This window comes from Engystomops pustulosus, chromosome 6, assembly GCF_040894005.1.
Source record: "Engystomops pustulosus chromosome 6, aEngPut4.maternal, whole genome shotgun sequence".
NCBI classification, from domain to species: domain Eukaryota; kingdom Metazoa; phylum Chordata; class Amphibia; order Anura; family Leptodactylidae; genus Engystomops; species Engystomops pustulosus.
The window spans coordinates 177,995,061-178,019,255 of record NC_092416.1 but is presented as its reverse complement, the minus strand read 5'-3'; the positions used below and the strand labels follow the sequence as shown (position 1 = coordinate 178,019,255).

The window sequence follows — 24,195 nt, the reverse complement described above, 5'->3', positions numbered from 1 at the left end:
CGTATACAGAAGAGCATTGTCACTTATTGTAAGACCAGGATCCATTTCCTTCCATGTGTTACAACCAGGGGGGGGGAGGTGCTGACTTAAATGCTGAGCCAGGGGGGGCGCTCCGGTCTATCGCTCCGGCCCATGTGACCACTTTCTGGCCCTTCTCCTAAGTTTTACTGTAAGCCAGGAAATCCCTGGGTGCTGTGGTGCTGCTGGGATGAGGCCCCTGTCCTTGTGGGTACTTCCTCCTCACACACCCTGCATTGTGCTCTTACTGGCACCGGCCTGTGATCCCATCAGAGGTGACACCGGCCGCCGTCCTGCGTCCTCTTATCTGCCGCTTACCAGAACATCTTAGTTCCTGTTTCAGTTTGGGTACAGAATGTGATACCCCCTACCTCTGTATGATGTTCAGTGCGATTGTTTCACTACATTACACTACAGAAGACCGGATGACCTGGGATCTTACCTCTTCCTATCACTGGCAATACACCAGGGTCCATTGTGGTGTCACATTCATTCTCTATGACGCCCCAATATGGAGCTTCTGTATTCATAAGCAACTAAACCTCCCTGTTTGGGGGTACATGGGTCCCCATTCTCCTGATCTTTGCATTGTTGGGGGGTTAGCAGGTTACAGAGAACTGGTGCAGTCCATGAGATGGGTCACGGGAGTGGGAGGTTCGGATCAGTTAAGGACATCAGTCGTCTTCTCTGTTGTCCCCATCCGCCTTCCTGAATGTGATCATGGAGAACGTTATCGAGGAATTTGCAGTATTCGGCAGGCGATGTATCTGAGAGCCTGAGCCTATAGGTGATAGAAGCTTCTATAGGGGAATACAGTGCAAGATACTAAAAATAATCCAGAGTCCTGTACACACTGCAGATAGACCCCTATCATTTACCATTATATGGGGTTGTTCCCCCGTCCTCCGGGAGCCTTGGATAGTGAATATATCCTTGTTCACACAAGCATTGTGGCTTCTTCCATGTATTATAGATGTCTGCTGAGATCCAAACGTTAAAGGGAACCTGTCACCAGGATTTACCCAACTAAACTCCCAGCCGCCTCAGGTCAGGGATGTAATGTCCTTTCTAGAACTCCCTCCTTTGGGAAATCTCACCCGTTTACCTCCTCCAAAGTCAGGCAGAGACTCTTCTCGCCTCATTTTCACATGAGAGGAGTCAGGTTTAGTGGGTCGTGTCACTTCTGCTGTGCTATAGCACCTAGAAACTTGCTCACAGGAGATTTACAGGACCGGAGATGCAGGCACGGTTGGAAATAAAAACTGTAGATAAAGATTAAGCTCCTGCCTATTTTTAACGTGCTGTAGTTAACAGGGCCATAAACCAGATGTGATCTGAAAGATAAGATTGTTATCTTTAAGATGACACCGGCAGCATGTTTTTGGGTGCTATATAACAGAAGATCTGTGCTTCTGAAGGGATACTCTCCCTGGAACCACTAAACTTGACTCCTCTCACATGAGAAGAGTCATATTTGCTTGACTTTGTAGAAAGGACATTTTATCTCCTACCTGAGGGGTCGGGAGTTTAATGGGGTAACATCTGGTGACAGGGTCTTTTTATCTCCTCAGGGGTCTGTAGATGGAAGGGGTGATGCTGAAGAAGGATGGAGAATGTGCAGCGGTGTAACGTGTGTTTCTGTTCTCTTGTGTAGGAGCAGCAGCATCTGTACGAGCGATCCAGTGAGGTCACCCCGGGCACCTTCCAGCACCCCAGCCGATACGTCAAGCTCTGGGTAAAACTGGTGACTCCTCTGATCAAGAATTTCTTCTGAAGTCCCGGTGAGTGTCCATCGCTGTGAGATAGCAATGCTCACACATACACTCCTGATCCGCTCACATATGTCCCAATGTTCATGCGAATGGAGGTAAGTGCATCTGAGGCTGCTGTTGTCACAGTAACAATACACAGCAGCCATGTTTTTGTGAATGCGGTCACCCGGACATTACTACACGCGTTACCTCCGTCACTGAGAATCATTTCACAAGGCAAAACCCAGAACAGGAACTACTGCAACTCCACGACCTGCAGCTCCGTCACTGCTCCGGGGGTCTGTTCCGCTCTAGGGGATGTGATTCATGTGACTTTTGTAACTTGGCCTCCTGGGTGTAGATTTCTTTACATATTTTACAGAACTTGGAGACTTTAGCAGAATCTGAAGATCTGGAGTCACAGAGAGTAGAGACCCCCGCACTGTTGCAGGGAGGTCGGGGGGGGGGGGGGCCTGACCCCAGCGCTATCACCGTGCACTGTATATTCAGTCCTGCAATCATTCATAATTACAATAGCGCGGTCTGCAGCAGGGGTAAGGGGGTTGTGGGTATATTTTATATTAAATAATGGCTGCTTGCTTGTATAACCAGCGCTCCCTGTTGGCGGGTTGTGTCTGGTATTGCAGCAATGAGCAGGACTGCAGTGTAATATACACAATATACTGGACACTTGTGGTGTATGTGAACAGAAGGAGCCGTAGGATTTCTTTAACTCCTCAGATGCAATAGGAAGAAGGGTTCTTATCACCACTGACTGATGAAACCCCTACAATAGCACTTGCCATTAAAGAGGACCTGTCACCCAAAATTTTCGGCACTAGCAGCTGCTTACTGAAATAAGTAGCTTCTAGTGCTTGAACAAACGCCGCAGCGTTAAAACGATAGCGTTATATGGCGTTACCGGAGGTTTCCAGTAACGCTATCTAACACTGCGGTGGGGTACAGTGTAATCGTCGGATCGCTCACAAAGCTGTCCGATGTATTCATGAGGGGGTGGGGTTGGGGCGTGGTTAGGGGCAGTGACTGGCGCGAGGCAGTCACTGCCGGCCTATGGAGTTAGCGGGACAGTCCGGGGAAGAGGCAGTGCCTTGGACCCGCCCCCTCATGAATACGTCGGACAGTTTTGCGAGCTGTCCGATGATTACACTGTACCCCGCCGCAGTGTTAGATAGCGTTACTGGAGGTTTCCGGTAACGCTATTACTCTGACACTGCGGCGTTTGTTCAAGCACTAGGAGCTGCGCACTTTAGTAACATCTCCTAGTGCCGAAATTTTGGGTGACAGGTCCTCTCTTAAGAGGACCACTCACCAGATTTTGACCCCCCCCCCCACTAACAATGCCTGCTCTGCCTCCTTGCCTGCAAATATTCAACTATAGACATATAAAGCTCTATGTACATATGGAAAATATTGTGTCAATCTTTTTACTTGGTGCCTTGTGTTACATTCATGACATGTCACCAGTGACCTCATCGCAGGTCCTTCAGCCTTCTGACAATAGCAAACTGTACACCATGTATGTGATCACATGAAGTCACAGCAGCCTCCATGGAGGATGGAGAGGAGTAGAAGTCCATAGAGGCAGCTGTGACTTCATGTGGTCAGATGCATGCATGGGGTACAGTTTGCTATTATTAAGAGGCTAAAGGACCTGAGATGATGTCACTCTGGTCACATGACAACTTGAGCTGTGACCAGTAAGGAGACATAAGGCATGGGGCAGTGTAGATGGGAGGGGCTGGCCGAGCAGGACACGCCCCCTCTGATGCCAGGGAATATAAGATAAAAGGTGATTTATGTGGATGTAAGCAAAACAATTTTTAGCTAAAAGAAGGGGGTCAGTCAGTTATTAGGGCTCTATAGGAAACTGTCACTGGCTGTATATGTGCAAATGTGTGACGGGTTCCATGTAACTAGTTCTCTATTGGCAGCGTGGACCCTGGGTGATGATTGATATATCCGGCATTGCAGCTTCCGTAGTGTCACATGTAAGGCCCCGCGCACATGACTGTATTGTGGGCCCCATAGAGGTCTATTACCCCCAGTCACATCACACCCAGTCAATGGCACCAAGTCCCATTAGTATGAGATTGGGTATTGGCGCCATTCCTGTATCATGTGACACTCCCCAGATGTTATGGGGAATCGCCAAGTTGCATTATTTGGGGCCCCCCAGCATTTATACACTGATCCCAAACCCTTCCCATCATCCCCTGCAGCAATATGCACTTGTCCTTGAACTTTTTGCATTGTAAACAAAGTGTAAACACATCAGCGATGGCCCATAACCTCCCTAGCCGGTCATGCTGCGCAGGCGTGTGATGTATGGCGGGTACACGACCTTCCAAATTTTCCAGACCTCGCAATGCCCATTGCTGGTGACTGCTGAGGGTTTGTTACAGCTGCTTGCTGTGTATGTACAGGAGCGCGGGGCGTGTGATATCACCGCCAGGATTCCTGTAATGATGTGTGTGTGACAGGTAATTGCTGTTTACGTCTCCTATTATTAGCCGGAGCCATGTTCCTGGAATCGGGCTCCTTGTTTGTTACCTGTCGCCCCTCCTCACCTGTTCTTCTTCTTGTTCCCAGGTCACGGGTTGAAGCGGCCCGTACATCGCACTGACACATCGGTTCTGGATCCGGAAGTCTCCTCCCAAGGACCTACCATGGCTGCTACGAAGAAGGACGCTATACGCCGCAGTATTACAGCGCTCCGGGGGTCTGGGTAACAAGTCTCCCGCTCAGAACTAATTTTTACTAATTTATCCAAAGTATTTACCAGGACTTGTATATAAATCTCTGCTCCGAGCGTGAAGGAAATAAAATTCTAACACAAGACGAGGGGGCTTAGGTGTAATCCCTGCCATGTCTCATCACGGCTCACCAGCGCTCTGTATTACATTGTGGTGGTGATCGGTACTGCAGCCTTATGCACTGTAACGGGACCGAAGTGTGAACGAGCCACAAGGAAAAACGTAACTACTGTCACAGGTCCGAGAAGCGGCTGCCCTGGATCTGACTCTGTGCTAAGGATAATCAAAACTGAATACCCCTTTAAGGAATGTGTACAGTCACATGGGGGGTCACAGATTGCTACCAGAAATGACCAGAAGATGCACACGGGGGCATGAGTAATGTCCTGATGATGGAAGCGGCCAGGAAGTGGCGGATGATGGGAGAATATTTCCAAATCAATGCAATTCTCAGAATACGCTGATTGCCGCCCCCCCCCCCCCCCCCCCCCATGAAATGCATACAATGATTTAACCCTCTAAGGTCATGAGTCAGGTGTCCACAGGTAAACCTCAGGTCGTCCTCTGTGTCCATCACCCTGCAAGAGATACTTTCACAAATACATTGTTGTTTTCTGCTCTCCGAGGACTAACTCCACACTGGAAGGAGCCCGAGGACTCAGAAAGTGATGCAAAAGGGTGAAAACAACCCAAAATGTGCAGGCTAGACCCATCCGGAGCTAAATATGTGATGCAGTGTCCGGCACATGTACAGATCTGGAGCTGGTGGGCTCTGCATTGGGCTCCATAGAGGATACCACCTGCTACAGACCCAATCACAGGGATCCATCCTAGTAACGGGACAATCCCTGTAGTGGAGGAGGAGGGGAGAGCGGACGCCCGGGGTGTAAATTATACTGTTACTTGCTTGTAGGGACGTGAGTCATAAAATCCGAGGTTTTAACTTTTCCACAGTTATAATGGATCAGAGCTCCGGCACCTGCTGCGCTGCGAGGATTTACCGGATAATTGGATTTGGAGAAACCGTGGTCCTGGGAAGGGGGGGGGGGGTGAGGGGGTTTTGGGAGGCTCTGCCTTTACTGACCCAATACAGATGTTTGGATGCCAATTCGTGCCCTCGTGCTACAGGACAAAGGTGCTAAAGATGATGGTCTTCTTTTAAAGAGGACCTGTTGCCCCCACAAAAAAAGACCCCCCCCCCCCACCAAATATGCCCCCATAATCCTCTCCCCAGCAACTTTCTATTTATGCCATTTATTTAAAAATTTATGTTGAGAAAGTTTTTAAAACTTACCAAATAAAAGGTCGGATCCTCGTATCTTGTGAGCAGCAGTCGGCCATATTGATGAGGGGGGGGGGCGGCCGACACCCCCCACCACGCCCCTGTCAGCGGGGACCTGTAAGAATAGCCGGCAGCAGCGCATATATTCCTACAGGTCCCCGTTCAGGGTCAACATCTGCAAAGAGTTTGTATGTTCTCTCTGTGATTGCGTGGGTTTCCTCCGGGTCCTCCAGTTTCCTCCCACATTCCAAAAACATACTGGTAGGTGGATTAGATTGTGAGCCCCCATGGGGACAGGGACTGAACTGGTAAATTCTGTGTAATCTGTGTGCACTATATAAATAAAGGAATTATTATTAATTATTATTATTTTAACTCTGGTGGGATTGTGATCGCTCAGGTTCAGCAGCTGCTTCCTGAACGGCAGTAGTTACAGTAGTTTGCAGTAGAACTCCTCAGATGCCACCCTCTGTCGTGACTGTGGTATCTAAGGTGTGTCCCCCCCCCGGCCACCGTATGGAGTCTCCAGAAAACCTGTATCAGTAAGTGTCATACACTGCATTGTATTTCACTGGTGATGGCGCCACCTAGTGGTGACATACTCCAGGGAAATTTAAAAATGTGGAATAAAAGTCTTAAAAATAAAAAAACTAAAACCTCTTTTTTTTTTTTTCTCTTCTTTGTATGTGCCTCCAAGTGTCTAAAACACCTAACACCTCTACCTGAGGGAATGTAACGTCACATTACGTTACTCCTCTATAATATAATAATACACCATTGCAAAAAACCAATCACCCAAGAGTAAAAAGTGATGATAAAAAGTAATATATGAATCTAAACTTCAATGCATCCTGCAAAATCCCGGCCCCCCCACTCTCCTCTATGTGTTTATAGCTGCACTGAACGGGTCTGCAGCAGTAATCCAAGGCTCTCACTCCTGCTGCGGTGCCATGTGATGATGCGGTTCCTACGGTTGGTTACTGATGTTATGTGTACGGTATGTGCCGCTGTGTATACAACGCCGCCCTGTGGCCTCAGGCTCTGCTTCCCTGTCGTTACACTTTTACAGTAATATCACAATTATTTGTGTGACTTTTTTATTTTATTTTTAGAACATCTTGTTGCAGTTAACCCCTTGAGGAATGCGAGGACCCCCCGTGATCGGGTTATTTCCGGGATCGAACGCTCTCGAGCTGTAAACCCCTGAAGGCGCATTCCTGCCTTTTTATAGAACGCCTTATGTAAGATGCTACATTTAGGTTTGTTGCTATTTGTGTTAATCTGTCTCATCCTCGCCGTCCTCCGTATGGGCTTGTATGGTCACGGATCCTCAAAACTTCTCCAACACAGGGGCTCGGGACCCCCCAGCCTAGTGATGGGTTGGGGGTCCTTGCAGTCAGCAATCATACAATTCATCAAAGCATAACCCTTTAACCCCTTAAGGACCGTCCATAACTTTTTTTTTTATGCTTTGTAAGATCTTGTAATTCCTATTGGAAGTGTCTAATATTCCATGTCTTCTATTTGGAATAATCCCGAATGCAATGGATTTGCAGAAAAGACGCATTTGCGCCATTTTCTTGTGGACGCAATGGTATGTTGTAAAATATATATATATAAAAAAAAGGGGGCAATTCAGACATTCGGGCACTAACCTCCATTACCGGGGTCACCGTTTAACCGTTTTTTTTTGTTAGTTTTTTTTTGTATTTAGATTGTGACTTTTGGGACGTGGTGATATTTGACCTGTTTATTTTATTTCTTTTATCTTTTATGAGTTCTAGGGAAAGTGGGATGATTTTGAATTTTCACTTTTTCTTTGTATTCCTTCCTTCTTCTTCTTTTTTACTACATTTTTAGGGTGTTTGAACACTAGGGAGTCTGATTGCTCCTGCAATATACAGCAGCACATCTGTATCGCAATATATCTTACTATACAGCTCTTGTATTACAGCCTGTACAATGGTACCAGATACACGACCATTGTAAAATACAACCTGTCCCGCCAGAAACAAGACCTCGTGTGGCTTCACTGATGGTCAGATCAAACAGTGAAATTGTTTGAAACCCCTGATATTACGCGGATTAGCTGCAGTCCCACATGAGTCCAGATGCCTCTCATCTCTTCTCTAGGGGTTCGGTTCCTCGTATTTGTCCCCCAGAGAGAAGACAGAGGAGGACGCCAATTTCCCAGAACACATTGTGACGAGAAGACATCACTACTGATACTGTGTGTGTATACACGTCTCCTGAGGGCGGCCACTCCTGTCATCACCCTGATTCCCGGCCGTGTCTCTTCAGACAGGTGAGTGTTACCTGCCGCTAATCATCATCATTATCACCTACCTCCCGGGGTCATTACTCCTATTATTAGAACATCTTATTATATGTCGCTGCCTGGAATAATGACATCACCCTGACAGCTACACAGGAGAGGTGACACAGAGGTTACCTGGTGTGTAGTGCACTCCCTGTCTCCATATAGAGGTTCTGCAGCAGCTGTGGTGTGCAGTACTGTGTGTCAGACAGAATAGAAGGAGAGATGGTGCATCTATGGGGAATCTAGACTAAAAATGTACATCCCTGTACCCCCTACCTGATTGTAGTGCTGATTGTGAGAGACTCCACTCCTGTTATCAATCCCACGGTGCACCACATCTTTTCCTGCTGGGAGGACAGTATCACTCTTAACATCTAAAGGATAAGTATACAGTCAGGGAGGCTGCAGTGTAACATTATACACACATTATAACTGTGTGACCAGATCCTGGCTGTGATAGGAGTATGTGATCCTCCCTGTGGATCCTGGAGCCTGAGATGCTGCTACATTCACATCCTAAGTGAAAAGAAGGATTCAGGGAACCAGGGGAGCACTTACACCCCCCCCCCCCCACACACACTCAAGAAGTTTCTCACTAGTGATATCCGCTTTTTCCGGTAGATTGTTTATTTCTGTCATTATTCCCTGATGTGTAACTTATCTCGCTGTAATGACGCACTCCTGCAGGGATACGGCCCGGAATTACTGCCATACGGATAAGATTTTCCCACTTCCCTGGAGAAATTCCTGTTATTTTTGACCCTAAATGTATCAGCGCTGTGAATATTCCTCATCATCTAGGAAGTTGCTGACTCTCCTGATCAGTGGATCTCTGTATACGGTCACATAACCTCTGATGAGAGTGCAGTATAGTGTCAGATCCAGGGTACCGCGATGGGCACGTGTGTCACCCCAGGTTATACAGGAAGCTGCACATTCAGCCTTTATAGTTCTATATCAAACATAATTCAAGCTCTAATGAATGTGTCTACTGTACAGATACATGGACGACATTTATGGAAATCACCTACACGCCAGTGATTATAACATCCAGGTCACACGTGTTCTCCATAAGCGCTTATACGCAGCTGCCAATATGATAGGTTACAGGGCGTGTAGTAGATCCAAAATTACCCTACAAGTAACGCAGCAATTCCAGACAAACCTTTCGTGTTTCCCAGTAAAGGGTCCTTTTAGGGAAATTTCATTGTGGTTAGATTCTGGGTGCACTGGAGGCGGAGCCCTTACTGCTCATGCACTAGTTCTCTTGTTATACTTACCAAGGGTCATTTTTTTTTCCCTGGGTCCCTGTGGTAATATATCAATTATCAATATATCAATAGCAATTGTGGCTTCTTTATTATACCTGAGCTGCTGCTGCAGGACCTCCTAATGCACACCTGAGCTGCTGCTGCAGGACCTCCTAATGCACACCTGAGCTGCTGCTGCTGCAGGACCTCCTAATGCACACCTGAGCTGCTGCTGCTGCAGGACCTCCTAATGCACACCTGAGCTGCTGCTGCAGGACCTCCTAATGCACACCTGAGCTGCTGCTGCTGCAGGACCTCCTAATGCACACCTGAGCTGCTGCAGGACCTCCTAATGCACACCTGAGCTGCTGCTGCAGGACCTCCTAATGCACACCTGAGCTGCTGCTGCTGCAGGACCTCCTAATGCACACCTGAGCTGCTGCTGCTGCAGGACCTCCTAATGCACACCTGAGCTGCTGCTGCAGGACCTCCTAATGCACACCTGAGCTGCTGCTGCTGCAGGACCTCCTAATGCACACCTGAGCTGCTGCAGGACCTCCTAATGCACACCTGAGCTGCTACTGCAGGACCTCCTAATGCACACCTGAGCTGCTGCTGCAGGACCTCCTAATGCACACCTGAGCTGCTGCTGCAGGACCTCCAAATGCACACCTGAGCTGCTGCTGCAGGACCTCCTAATGCACACCTGAGCTGCTGCTGCTGCAGGACCTCCTAATGCACACCTGAGCTGCTGCTGCTGCAGGACCTCCTAATGCACACCTGAGCTGCTACTGCAGGACCTCCTAATGCACACCTGAGCTGCTGCAGGACCTCCTAATGCACACCTGAGCTGCTGCTGCTGCAGGACCTACTAATGCACACCTGAGCTGCTGCTGCTGCAGGACCTCCTAATGCACACCTGCGGATGCTCTGAAGAAGCGTCAGGTCTCCAGTCCTCTCTCTGTTTATATATCGCCATCATATTCCGTAGCTTTTTTCTAAAAGTTATTATTAAGAGGTGTCTTAAAGGGGAACTTCATAATCTACATCGAGGTTTCCCTCCGCTGAGTCCGGAGCACTTGGAATGTTTTCTCCAGCCCCCGACGTTCCCGAGAAATCGGTGATGAAAGTTTCATGCCAAGCAAGCTCTCATCTGTCAAATGGGCGGTCCCAGGCTGGATCAGACATTTTAGGACCTCCCACCTTAAAGTCTAATTAGCATATTAGGTTCAAGCTATAATTGTTCAGGGAGGGTCGGGGCTAGAGAGAGAAAAAAATAAACCTTCAACTTTGCCAGAATCGGTGAAACAAAAACCTACTAAAAATAAAATTTTCTGATGACATCATCTCCCCCCCCCCCCCATACACACAAGAAAGTGGTGGCATTTAGTCACATGCGCTCTCATGTGTCTATCTATGATGCCTTATCTATCCTCCAGGCCAGTGATGGTGTGAAACTACAACCCCCAGGGGGGTGTCGGGTGGGAGTGGTAGTTTCACATCAGCTGGAGATGAGCAGATTGCAGACCACAGCTGACATCCGTTTTGTTATTCATGAGACTGTGTATATATTGGCATCCCCCGCACCAGGTGGTGGTGTCTCCCCCCTATATTACTACTACTAGGCAGAGCCGGCTGTTCCATACACACATAGGGGGTTGTCATCAAACCTCAATACCAAAGTTTGCACTTACCACCCCCAGATCAACTGGTAAAGGGGTAATCTTACTCTGGTGGGGGCAGATGCCTGGCTCAGACGCCTTCACTGTCTAGCACAGCGCCGTACATCACATAGTGGCTGTGCTTGGTAATGCAGTTCAAGTTCATGCACACCGGTCATGTGACCAATTTATAATAATCCCCCAACCTAAAGATATAGAAATAATAACATATTCCTGCAACATCCCTTTAAATATTGGACGCGCAGCTTTGTCTGTCTTATGCAGGAGATTTGGAAGCTTTGCATCTGATCTGTCGTGCACAGTGAGGATGCTGGGAGTTGTAGTGATGTGATAGCTGGGAGCTGCCGTGTGGAAACATCTGATGAATTCTCGTGCCTCATGTTTGTACCTCATGTGCCCGGTGCAGACTACAGTTACCCCTATCGCCCTCGGGTGACATCTTATTGCTTTTTATTACCCTGTGGGGGGAGATATTTATGTGATAACACAACTTTCCCAGCACCCTGAAGGGTAAATCTACCTGATCCTATGGAGACCCTCTGCCTGATGTCACGCCTCGGCCTCCCCCTGCCTCGTGACGGCGCGCCTCGGCCTCCCCCTGCCACGTGACGGCGCGCCTCGTCCTCCCCCTGCCACGTGACGGCGCGCCTCGGCCTCCCCTGCCACGTGACGGCGCGCCTCGTCCTCCCCCTGCCTCGTGACGGAGCGCCTCGGCCTCCCCCTGCCACGTGACGGCGCGCCTCGGCCTCCCCCTGCCTCGTGACGGCGCGCCTCGGCCTCCCCCTGCCTCGTGACGGAGCGCCTCGGCCTCCCCCTGCCACGTGACGGAGCGCCTCGGCCTCCCCCTGCCACGTGACGGAGCGCCTCGGCCTCCCCCTGCCTCGTGACGGCGCGCCTCGGCCTCCCCCTGCCTCGTGACGGCGCGCCTCGGCCTCCCCCTGCCTCGTGACGGCGCGCCTCGGCCTCCCCCTGCCTCGTGACGGCGCGCCTCGGCCTCCCCCTGCCACGTGACGGCGCGCCTCGGCCTCCCCCTGCCTCGTGACGGCGCGCCTCGGCCTCCCCCTGCTTCGTGACGGCGCGTCTCGGCCTCCCCCTGCCTCGTGACATGATCCTGTCATGTGTGACGTGTGGTGACGTACTGGTGATTGGTAGCACTTCCCCTGCATAGTGGAGGCTAGCCTCTAAAAAACACAACTTTTTGTCCAAATCTGTGTTTCTGCAATATTATGTATAATTCTCCCTTACCTTTACTGACACTACAACCCCCAGCATGCCCTGACACAGTTGGGAGTTGTAGTGGTGCCACATCAGGGGGTCGGAGATAATGATTGATGCTCAGTGGCCCCTGGTCCTCTGTGTAGCGTGTGCTGCCCCCATGTGGTCACAGTGTGTATTACAAGTGCAGCTATAAATCCAGATTTACCAATCACCGCGCAGTCTGTACCGGGTGCAGTTTGCCCGTGGAGAGTGCAGGGGGCGCCAGATTAGTGAAGTAACATAGAGTAACAATTCTGTCGAGTCGCAGTTCTAGAAGTGGCGCACACTCGGACCAAGCTCTTAGCCGCCCCTTTAGCTGCACATTTTTCCTGTCTTGCCGGTGCAGACGCGACACAAAACTGGCGCAGACACTTTATAATTACATGTACAAGATCCAAAGACGCTGTATCCAGTGCAGAGTCAGACAGATCTGATGAGGGAGGAGAGTGCTGCCACCGTGTGGACGTGTAGTGTATGACAGGAGATATCCCTGTGCTGCACAACATCTGCTCCATTCTCTATGGCTGAGCGATAATCACTATACACTGCACTGAGCTGCCCCGCAGTCCCACCCCTCAAGTTACAGAGCACAGAGCGCAGCAGTGTGAGGAGAAGCTGCAATCCTGCAATATAAATCCATAGTAGCAGCAGGACTGTGATATAACAACACACACAAAGGTCTCTATTGCATATTTTTTCACGGACAACACCTAACGTTGGATGAAGAGAGCACAGCAGTGTGAGGGACTCATCCCAGTGCACTTTGAGAGGCTACAATCCTGGAATATAAATCCATATATCACAGTCCTGCTGCTACTAACAACATACACAAAGTTCTGATTACACATCTCTCCACCGACAATACTAAACACATAGTGCACAGAGCATAGCAGCATGAGTATTTGCTCCTACAAACCACAATCCTAGAATATAAATCCATAGTAGCAGCAGGACTGTGAAATATGGATTTATATTGCGGGATTGTAATTTCCGGGAGCAAATTCTCACCCTGCTGTGCTCTGTGCTCTCTGCAGCCAGTGTTCTGTATTGTCCCCAGAGAGATGTGTAATCGCACTGCTGTGCATGTTGTTAGTAGCAGCAGTACTGTGAAATAAAACCAGGTCTGATTGCACATCTCTCCACATCAGACGACACAGGTTTACATTACACAAAGGACAAGCACAGGACCAGTGGGGGGCGCTGTACTGCAGGTTTAATGATTAGTATGACCTCAGTAGGTAATGATTACATCAGGTGATATATAGTGGGGCTCCTCACAGTATATACGCCCGGCTCCTGCTATATACAGGGGCAGCACTCGGCCGGGCTCCAAATACACTGCCCCTTCTAGTGATTGTGGGGGTCTCCGCACCCAGACCCCATTACCTTGTATGACACGCCCGCTGCATCTCTTCGATTCCAGTTTTCCAAAAATGACCCTATAAAGCAGCTGCCACCCAACTTTCCCAGGATCCTGAAGGGCAGTTTATATGATAAAAGGTGGATGTGCCGCTCAGGATCCTGGGAGAGTGGGTCTTATGATACACTGATATATACGTTCCAATTCCTCATGGATTCTCCGCTCTCAGCTGCTTCCAGTGGAATCCGCGCGGCACCTCGGCCTCCTCCAGCTCCTGCTCCTTGGCGAGCTCTAGGAATACCTGGAGAGAGGAAGAGGAGGGCTCGGTGCTGGGCTGGTGGGGGACCCCTGCACCCTAATGTTAGGACCTTACCTGCTCCAGGGTGGGCTGCGAGAAGCTGTACTCCTCCATGTTGTAGGCTTGTTTGGCTGTGGAGGGTAAGAGGTGTCATTAGTAATACGGCCTGTAGACTAGGGGGGCGCTGTGTGTACAATGACAAGCTCATGCTCTGTATCTGTGTACAGTATGAGGGGGAGGCGCTACCTTCCTCCAGGAGAAAGAAGGCGTGCGACAGGGTCCCCACATCTTCCTTCGGGATCTTGTAGACCAGCAAAGAGGAGAATCTATGGTGGAAAGGAGTCACATGGTCACAGCAATGACAGGGGGTGTGGCTAAGAGCGCACAGGACAGAGCAGTGACAGGAGGGGAGTGGCCAAGAGCACACAGGACACAGCAGTGACAGGAGGGGAGTGGCCAAGAGCGCACAGGACACAGTGACAGGAGGGGAGTGGCCAAGAGCGCACTGGACACAGCAGTGACAGGAGGGGAGTGGCCAAGAGCGCACTGGACACAGCAGTGACAGGAGGGGAGTGGCCAAGAGCGCACTGGACACAGCAGTGACAGGAGGGGAGTGGCCAAGAGCGCACAGGACACAGCAGTGACAGGAGAGGAGTGGCCAAGAGCGCACAGGACACAGCAGTGACAGGAGAGGAGTGGCCAAGAGCGCACAGGACACAGCAGTGACAGGAGAGGAGTGGCCAAGAGCGCACAGGACACAGCAGTGACAGGAGAGGAGTGGCCAAGAGCGCACAGGACACAGCAGCGACAGGAGAGGAGTGGCCAAGAGCGCACAGGACACAGCAGCGACAGGAGAGGAGTGGCCAAGAGCGCACAGGACACAGCAGCGACAGGAGAGGAGTGGCCAAGAGCGCACAGGACACAGCAGCGACAGGAGAGGAGTGGCCAAGAGCGCACAGGACACAGCAGCGACAGGAGAGGAGTGGCCAAGAGCGCACAGGACACAGCAGCGACAGGAGAGGAGTGGCCAAGAGCGCACAGGACACAGCAGCGACAGGAGAGGAGTGGCCAAGAGCGCACAGGACACAGCAGCGACAGGAGAGGAGTGGCCAAGAGCGCACAGGACACAGCAGCGACAGGAGAGGAGTGGCCAAGAGCGCACAGGACACAGCAGCGACAGGAGAGGAGTGGCCAAGAGCGCACAGGACACAGCAGCGACAGGAGAGGAGTGGCCAAGAGCGCACAGGACACAGCAGCGACAGGAGAGGAGTGGCCAAGAGCGCACAGGACACAGCAGCGACAGGAGAGGAGTGGCCAAGAGCGCACAGGACACAGCAGCGACAGGAGAGGAGTGGCCAAGAGCGCACAGGACACAGCAGCGACAGGAGAGGAGTGGCCAAGAGCGCACAGGACACAGCAGCGACAGGAGAGGAGTGGCCAAGAGCGCACAGGACACAGCAGCGACAGGAGAGGAGTGGCCAAGAGCGCACAGGACACAGCAGCGACAGGAGAGGAGTGGCCAAGAGCGCACAGGACACAGCAGCGACAGGAGAGGAGTGGCCAAGAGCGCACAGGACACAGCAGCGACAGGAGAGGAGTGGCCAAGAGCGCACAGGACACAGCAGCGACAGGAGAGGAGTGGCCAAGAGCGCACAGGACACAGCAGCGACAGGAGAGGAGTGGCCAAGAGCGCACAGGACACAGCAGCGACAGGAGAGGAGTGGCCAAGAGCGCACAGGACACAGCAGCGACAGGAGAGGAGTGGCCAAGAGCGCACAGGACACAGCAGCGACAGGAGAGGAGTGGCCAAGAGCGCACAGGACACAGCAGCGACAGGAGAGGAGTGGCCAAGAGCGCACAGGACACAGCAGCGACAGGAGAGGAGTGGCCAAGAGCGCACAGGACACAGCAGCGACAGGAGAGGAGTGGCCAAGAGCGCACAGGACACAGCAGCGACAGGAGAGGAGTGGCCAAGAGCGCACAGGACACAGCAGCGACAGGAGAGGAGTGGCCAAGAGCGCACAGGACACAGCAGCGACAGGAGAGGAGTGGCCAAGAGCGCACAGGACACAGCAGCGACAGGAGAGGAGTGGCCAAGAGCGCACAGGACACAGCAGCGACAGGAGAGGAGTGGCCAAGAGCGCACAGGACACAGCAGCGACAGGAGAGGAGTGGCCAAGAGCGCACAGGACACAGCAGCGACAGGAGAGGAGTGGCCAAGAGCGCACAGGACACAGCAGCGACAGGAGAGGAGTGGCCAAGAGCGCACAGGACACAGCAGCGACAGGAGAGGAGTGGCCAAGAGCGCACAGGACACAGCAGCGACAGGAGAGGAGTGGCCAAGAGCGCACAGGACACAGCAGCGACAGGAGAGGAGTGGCCAAGAGCGCACAGGACACAGCAGCGACAGGAGAGGAGTGGCCAAGAGCGCACAGGACACAGCAGCGACAGGAGAGGAGTGGCCAAGAGCGCACAGGACACAGCAGCGACAGGAGAGGAGTGGCCAAGAGCGCACAGGACACAGCAGCGACAGGAGAGGAGTGGCCAAGAGCGCACAGGACACAGCAGCGACAGGAGAGGAGTGGCCAAGAGCACACAGGACACAGCAGCGACAGGAGAGGAGTGGCTAAGAGCACACAGGACACAGCAGTGACAGGAGAGAAGTGGCTCGGTGAGCACAAAACACAGCAGTGACAGGAGAAGAGTGGCTAAGAGTGTACAGGACACAGCAGTGACAGGGGAGGAGTGGCTTGGTGAGCACAGGACACAGCAGTGACAGGAGAGGAGTGGCCAAGAGCACACAGGACACAGCAGTGACAGGAGGGGAGTGGCTAAGAGCACACAGGACACAGCAGTGACAGGAGAGGAGTGGCTCGGTGAGCACAAAACACAGCAGTGACAGGAGAGGAGTGGCTAAGACTGTACAGGACACAGCAGTGACATGGGAGGAGTGGCTCGGTGAGCACAGGACACAGCAGTGACACGGGAGGAGTGGCTTGGTGAGCACAGGACACAGCAGTGACAGGAGAGGAGTGGCCAAGAGCACACAGGACACAGCAGTGACAGGAGGGGAGTGGCTAAGAGCACACAGGACACAGCAGTGACAGGAGAGGAGTGGCTCGGTGAGCACAAAACACAGCAGTGACAGGAGAGGAGTGGCTAAGACTGTACAGGACACAGCAGTGACACGGGAGGAGTGGCTCGGTGAGCACAGGACACAGCAGTGACACGGGAGGAGTGGCTCGGTGAGCACAGGACACAGCAGTGACAGGAGAGGAGTGGCTCAGTGAGCACAGCACACAGCAGTGACCCTGGATTGGAGCACTTACCTGTCTTGTCTGGCTGCGTGAGGAAACAGCCGGATAACTTCCCTGTGAATCTCCTCCGGCTTCTGGGAATCCTGCACTTTGATCTCCAGGAGATAATCTTTGCCAAATTTGCTCTTGAGTTGTTGTATGGAGCCGATGCATCTGGAGAGAGAAGCTACTAGTACTCAGACTGCACTGACACATTGTAACGACACCATGGATTATGTATCCTGTACAAAGATATTTTCACCTGAGTTTTCCGGCGACCATGATGGCGACGCGGTCACACACGGCCTCGGCCTCCTCCATGTAGTGGGTGGTCAGTATGGCCCCCCGCTCCTTGTTCCGGAAAGCCGCTCTGATGGCTCTCCTGCAGGGGGAGAGGAGAGCTGTGACCTCTGTACAGGGGCATGAGGGGAGACGTACCGGCGGCCATGTCTTCCTACCAGAGACGCTGCTGACCCCGGGGGTCCAGGCCCGTGGAGGGCTCATCCAGGAGGACGATGGTGGGATTACCCAGCATGCTGATAGCAAAGCACACCTGCAAGGGAAAGCCACAGCGCTCAGGGAGTCATGGGGGTGGTCCTACTAGTGACAGCTCACACATGGCGTGGGACCGCCCCCTGGACTCCTAGAGAACTCACCTTCCTGGACACTCCAGCCGATAACTTCTTAGCCGGTTTTCCCAACTGGTCTTTCAGGTCCAAAGCATCAGCGACCCTGAGAAGAGCCAGAAACAAATCCCACACGTGTCAGGACATGTGACCAGGGAAAGCCTCATTCTAGTTTTATGATGGACTTCCCCTTTAAATGAAATGTGTCAGTGATTTTCATCTTACATTTAGTGTTGGGTCCAGTCCCTGAAGAGATGTGTATAAGGACCTTTGTGTACGTTGTTAGTACAGCAGTGTAAGGACACGGCTCACCTCTTGATGGCGCTCTTTGCATCCTCCTTCCTCAGACCTTTCACAGCAGCGTAGATCTCCAGGTGCTCCTGTACTGTCAGGTTTGGCCACAAGGGGCTGATCTGTGGGCAGTAGCCAAGGAAAGCCGTGACCTCGCCCGACGTGTGTGACCCCGGGGACCCGACCCCGCACAGCTCCACCTGCACAGAGCACAGCAGTGTATACTGTATATAGTCACATCCCGCACACAGGTATATACTGTATATAGTCACATCCCGCACACAGGTATATACCGTATATAGTCACATCCCGCACACAGGTATATACTGTATATAGTCACATCCCGCACACCGGTATATACTGTATATAGTCACATCCCGCACACCGGTATATACTGTATATAGTCACATCCCGCACACAGGTATATACTGTATATAGTCACATCCCGCACACCGGTATATACTGTATATAGTCACATCCCGCACACCGGTATATACTGTATATAGTCACATCCCGCACACAGGTATATACTGTATATAGTCACATCCCGCACACAGGTATATACTGTATATAGTCACATCCCGCACACCGGTATATACTGTATATAGTCACATCCCGCACACCGGTGTATACTGTATATAGTCACATCCCGCACACCGGTATATACCGTATATAGTCACATCCCGCACACCGGTATATACCGTATATAGTCACATCCCGCACACAGGTATATACCGTATATAGTCACATCCCGCACACCGGTATATACTGTATATAGTCACATCCCGCACACAGGTATATACTGTATATAGTCACATCCCGCACACCGGTATATACTGTATATAGTCACATCCCGCACACCGGTATATACTGTATATAGTCACATCCCGCACACCGGTATATACTGTATATAGTCACATCCCGCACAGCAGTGTATACTGTATATAGTCACATCCCGCACACAGGTATATACTGTATATAGTCACATCCCGCACACAGGTATATACTGTATATAGTCACATCCCGCACACCGGTATATACTGTATATAGTCACATCCCGCACACAGGTATATACTGTATATAGTCACATCCCGCACACCGGTATATACTGTATATAGTCACATCCCGCACACAGGTATATACTGTATATAGTCACATCCCGCACACCGGTATATACTGTATATAGTCACATCCCGCACACCGGTATATACTGTATATAGTCACATCCCGCACACAGGTATATACTGTATATAGTCACATCCCGCACACCGGTATATACCGTATATAGTCACATCCCGCACACCGGTATATACTGTATATAGTCACATCCCGCACACCGCTATATACTGTATATAGTCACATCCCGCACACAGGTATATACTGTATATAGTCACATCCCGCACACAGGTATATACTGTATATAGTCACATCCCGCACACAGGTATATACTGTATATAGTCACATCCCGCACACAGGTATATACTGTATATAGTCACATCCCGCACACAGGTATATACTGTATATAGTCACATCCCGCACACCGGTATATACTGTATATAGTCGCATCCCGCACACCGGTATATACTGTATATAGTCACATCCCGCACACAGGTGTATACTGTATATAGTCACATCCCGCACACCGGTATATACTGTATATAGTCACATCCCGCACACCGGTATATACTGTATATAGTCACATCCCGCACACAGGTATATACTGTATATAGTCACATCCCGCACACCGGTATATACTGTATATAGTCACATCCCGCACACAGGTATATACTGTATATAGTCACATCCCGCACACCGGTATATACTGTATATAGTCACATCCCGCACACAGGTATATACTGTATATAGTCGCATCCCGCACACCGGTATATACTGTATATAGTCGCATCCCGCACACCGGTATATACTGTATATAGTCGCATCCCGCACACCGGTATATACTGTATATAGTCGCATCCCGCACACCGGTATATACTGTATATAGTCACATCCCGCACACAGGTATATACTGTATATAGTCACATCCCGCACACAGGTATATACTGTATATAGTCACATCCCGCACACAGGTATATACTGTATATAGTCACATCCCGCACACAGGTATATACTGTATATAGTCACATCCCGCACACCGGTATATACTGTATATAGTCGCATCCCGCACACCGGTATATACTGTATATAGTCACATCCCGCACACAGGTATATACTGTATATAGTCACATCCCGCACACAGGTATATACTGTATATAGTCACATCCCGCACACCGGTATATACTGTATATAGTCACATCCCGCACACAGGTATATACTGTATATAGTCACATCCCGCACACAGGTATATACTGTATATAGTCACATCCCGCACACCGGTATATACTGTATATAGTCACATCCCGCACACCGGTATATACTGTATATAGTCACATCCCGCACACAGGTATATACTGTATATAGTCACATCCCGCACACCGGTGTATACTGTATATAGTCACATCCCGCACACCGGTATATACTGTATATAGTCACATCCCGCACACAGGTATATACTGTATATAGTCACATCCCGCACACAGGTATATACTGTATATAGTCACATCCCGCACACCGGTATATACTGTATATAGTCACATCCCGCACACAGGTATATACTGTATATACTGTATATAGTCACATCCCGCACACAGGTATATACTGTATATAGTCACATCCCGCACACCGGTATATACTGTATATAGTCACATCCCGCACACCGGTATATACTGTATATAGTCACATCCCGCACACAGGTATATACTGTATATAGTCACATCCCGCACACCGGTATATACTGTATATAGTCACATCCCGCACACCGGTATATACTGTATATAGTCACATCCCGCACACCGGTATATACTGTATATAGTCACATCCCGCACACCGGTATATACTGTATATAGTCACATCCCGCACACCGGTATATACTGTATATAGTCACATCCCGCACACAGGTATATACTGTATATAGTCACATCCCGCACACCGGTATATACTGTATATAGTCACATCCCGCACAGCGGTATATACTGTATATAGTCACATCCCGCACACAGGTATATACTGTATATAGTCACATCCCGCACACCGGTATATACCGTATATAGTCACATCCCGCACACAGGTATATACTGTATATAGTCACATCCCGCACACCGGTATATACCGTATATAGTCACATCCCGCACACCGGTATGAGGGAATATAGTCACATCCCGCACACAGGTATATACTGTATATAGTCACATCCCGCACACAGGTATATACTGTATATAGTCACATCCCGCACACCGGTATATACCGTATATAGTCACATCCCGCACACCGGTATGAGGGAATATAGTCACATCCCGCACACCGGTATATACTGTATATAGTCACATCCCGCACACAGGTATATACTGTATATAGTCACATCCCGCACACAGGTATATACCGTATATAGTCACATCCCGCACACAGGTATATACTGTATATAGTCACATCCCGCACACAGGTATATACTGTATATAGTCACATCCCGCACACCGGTATATACTGTATATAGTCACATCCCGCACACAGGTATATACTGTATATAGTCACATCCCGCACACCGCTATATACTGTATATAGTCACATCCCGCACACAGGTATATACTGTATATAGTCACATCCCGCACACCGGTATATACTGTATATAGTCACATCCCGCACACCGGTATATACTGTATATAGTCACATCCCGCACACCGGTATATACTGTATATAGTCACATCCCGCACACAGGTATATACTGTATATAGTCACATCCCGCACACAGGTATATACCGTATATAGTCACATCCCGCACACAGGTATATACTGTATATAGTCACATCCCGCACACAGGTGTATACTGTATATAGTCACATCCCGCACACAGGTATATACTGTATATAGTCACATCCCGCACACAGGTATATACCGTATATAGTCACATCCCGCACACAGGTATATACTGTATATAGTCACATCCCGCACACAGGTATATACTGTATATAGTCACATCCCGCACACCGGTATATACTGTATATAGTCACATCCCGCACACAGGTATATACTGTATATAGTCACATCCCGCACACCGCTATATACTGTATATAGTCACATCCCGCACACAGGTATATACTGTATATAGTCACATCCCGCACACCGGTATATACTGTATATAGTCACATCCCGCACACCGGTATATACTGTATATAGTCACATCCCGCACACAGGTATATACTGTATATAGTCACATCCCGCACACCGGTATATACTGTATATAGTCACATCCCGCACACCGGTATATACTGTATATAGTCACATCCCGCACACCGGTATATACTGTATATAGTCACATCCCGCACACCGGTATATACTGTATATAGTCACATCCCGCACACCGGTATATACTGTATATAGTCACATCCCGCACACCGGTATATACTGTATATAGTCACATCCCGCACACAGGTATATACTGTATATAGTCACATCCCGCACACAGGTATATACTGTATATAGTCACATCCCGCACACAGGTATATACTGTATATAGTCACATCCCGCACACAGGTGTATACTGTATATAGTCACATCCCGCACACAGGTGTATACTGTATATAGTCACATCCCGCACACCGGTATATACTGTATATAGTCACATCCCGCACACCGGTATATACTGTATATAGTCACATCCCGCACACAGGTGTATACCGTATATAGTCACATCCCGCACACAGGTGTATACTGTATATAGTCACATCCCGCACACAGGTATATACTGTATATAGTCACATCCCGCACACCGGTATATACTGTATATAGTCACATCCCGCACACCGGTATATACTGTATATAGTCACATCCCGCACACAGGTGTATACTGTATATAGTCACATCCCGCACACCGGTGTATACTGTATATAGTCACATCCCGCACACCGGTATATACTGTATATAGTCACATCCCGCACACAGGTATATACTGTATATAGTCACATCCCGCACACAGGTATATACTGTATATAGTCACATCCCGCACACAGGTATATACTGTATATAGTCACATCCCGCACACAGGTATATACTGTATATAATCACATCCCGCACACCGGTATATACTGTATATAGTCACATCCCGCACACAGGTATATACTGTATATAGTCACATCCCGCACACCGGTATATACCGTATATAGTCACATCCCGCACACCGGTATATACTGTATATAGTCACATCCCGCACACCGGTATATACTGTATATAGTCACATCCCGCACACCGGTATATACTGTATATAGTCACATCCCGCACACCGGTATATACTGTATATAGTCACATCCCGCACACCGGTATATACTGTATATAGTCACATCCCGCACACCGGTATATACTGTATATAGTCACATCCCGCACACAGGTATATACTGTATATAGTCACATCCCGCACACAGGTATATACTGTATATAGTCACATCCCGCACACGGGTATATACTGTATATAGTCGCATCCCGCACACGGGTATATACTGTATATAGTCGCATCCCGCACACGGGTATATACTGTATATAGTCGCATCCCGCACACAGGTATATACTGTATATAGTCGCATCCCGCACACAGGTATATACTGTATATAGTCGCATCCCGCACACCGGTATATACCGTATATAGTCACATCCCGCACACCGGTATATACCGTATATAGTCACATCCCGCACACAGGTATATACTGTATATAGTCACATCCCGCACACCGGTATATACTGTATATAGTCACATCCCGCACACCGGTATATACTGTATATAGTCACATCCCGCACACCGGTATATACTGTATATAGTCACATCCCGCACACCGGTATATACTGTATATAGTCACATCCCGCACACAGGTATATACTGTATATAGTCA

General features: G+C 49.7%; 2 protein-coding genes across 5 annotated transcripts in view; one reads left to right on the top strand and one right to left on the bottom strand.

Annotated features, from left to right (window-relative positions):
• PGS1 (phosphatidylglycerophosphate synthase 1) overlaps nucleotides 1–6,191 on the top strand; it is a 28,062-nt gene extending 21,871 nt beyond the window's left edge. The window contains exons 9-10 of the mRNA XM_072112575.1: nucleotides 1,673–1,799; nucleotides 4,380–6,191. Of these exons, the coding sequence (XP_071968676.1) occupies nucleotides 1,673–1,792 (120 nt within the window). The 3' untranslated portion in view covers nucleotides 1,793–1,799; nucleotides 4,380–6,191. The remainder of the gene's footprint in view (nucleotides 1–1,672; nucleotides 1,800–4,379) is intronic.
• Nucleotides 6,192–13,530: 7,339 nt separating this feature from the next.
• LOC140065086 (ATP-binding cassette sub-family A member 9-like) overlaps nucleotides 13,531–24,195 on the bottom strand; it is a 103,946-nt gene continuing 93,281 nt past the window's right edge. For 3 of the 4 annotated variants that reach the window (XM_072112570.1, XM_072112569.1, XM_072112572.1), the window contains 8 exons: nucleotides 18,227–18,405; nucleotides 17,945–18,020; nucleotides 17,747–17,841; nucleotides 17,551–17,670; nucleotides 17,322–17,462; nucleotides 14,239–14,318; nucleotides 14,068–14,123; nucleotides 13,531–13,995 (listed from right to left, as the gene is read on the bottom strand). In XM_072112570.1, the coding sequence (XP_071968671.1) occupies nucleotides 13,903–13,995; nucleotides 14,068–14,123; nucleotides 14,239–14,318; nucleotides 17,322–17,462; nucleotides 17,551–17,670; nucleotides 17,747–17,841; nucleotides 17,945–18,020; nucleotides 18,227–18,405 (840 nt within the window). In that variant the 3' untranslated portion in view covers nucleotides 13,531–13,902. Of the gene's footprint in view, nucleotides 13,996–14,067; nucleotides 14,124–14,238; nucleotides 14,319–17,321; nucleotides 17,463–17,550; nucleotides 17,671–17,746; nucleotides 17,842–17,938; nucleotides 18,021–18,226; nucleotides 18,406–24,195 lie in introns of those variants that run through there. The other variant, XM_072112573.1, reaches the window with a different exon arrangement.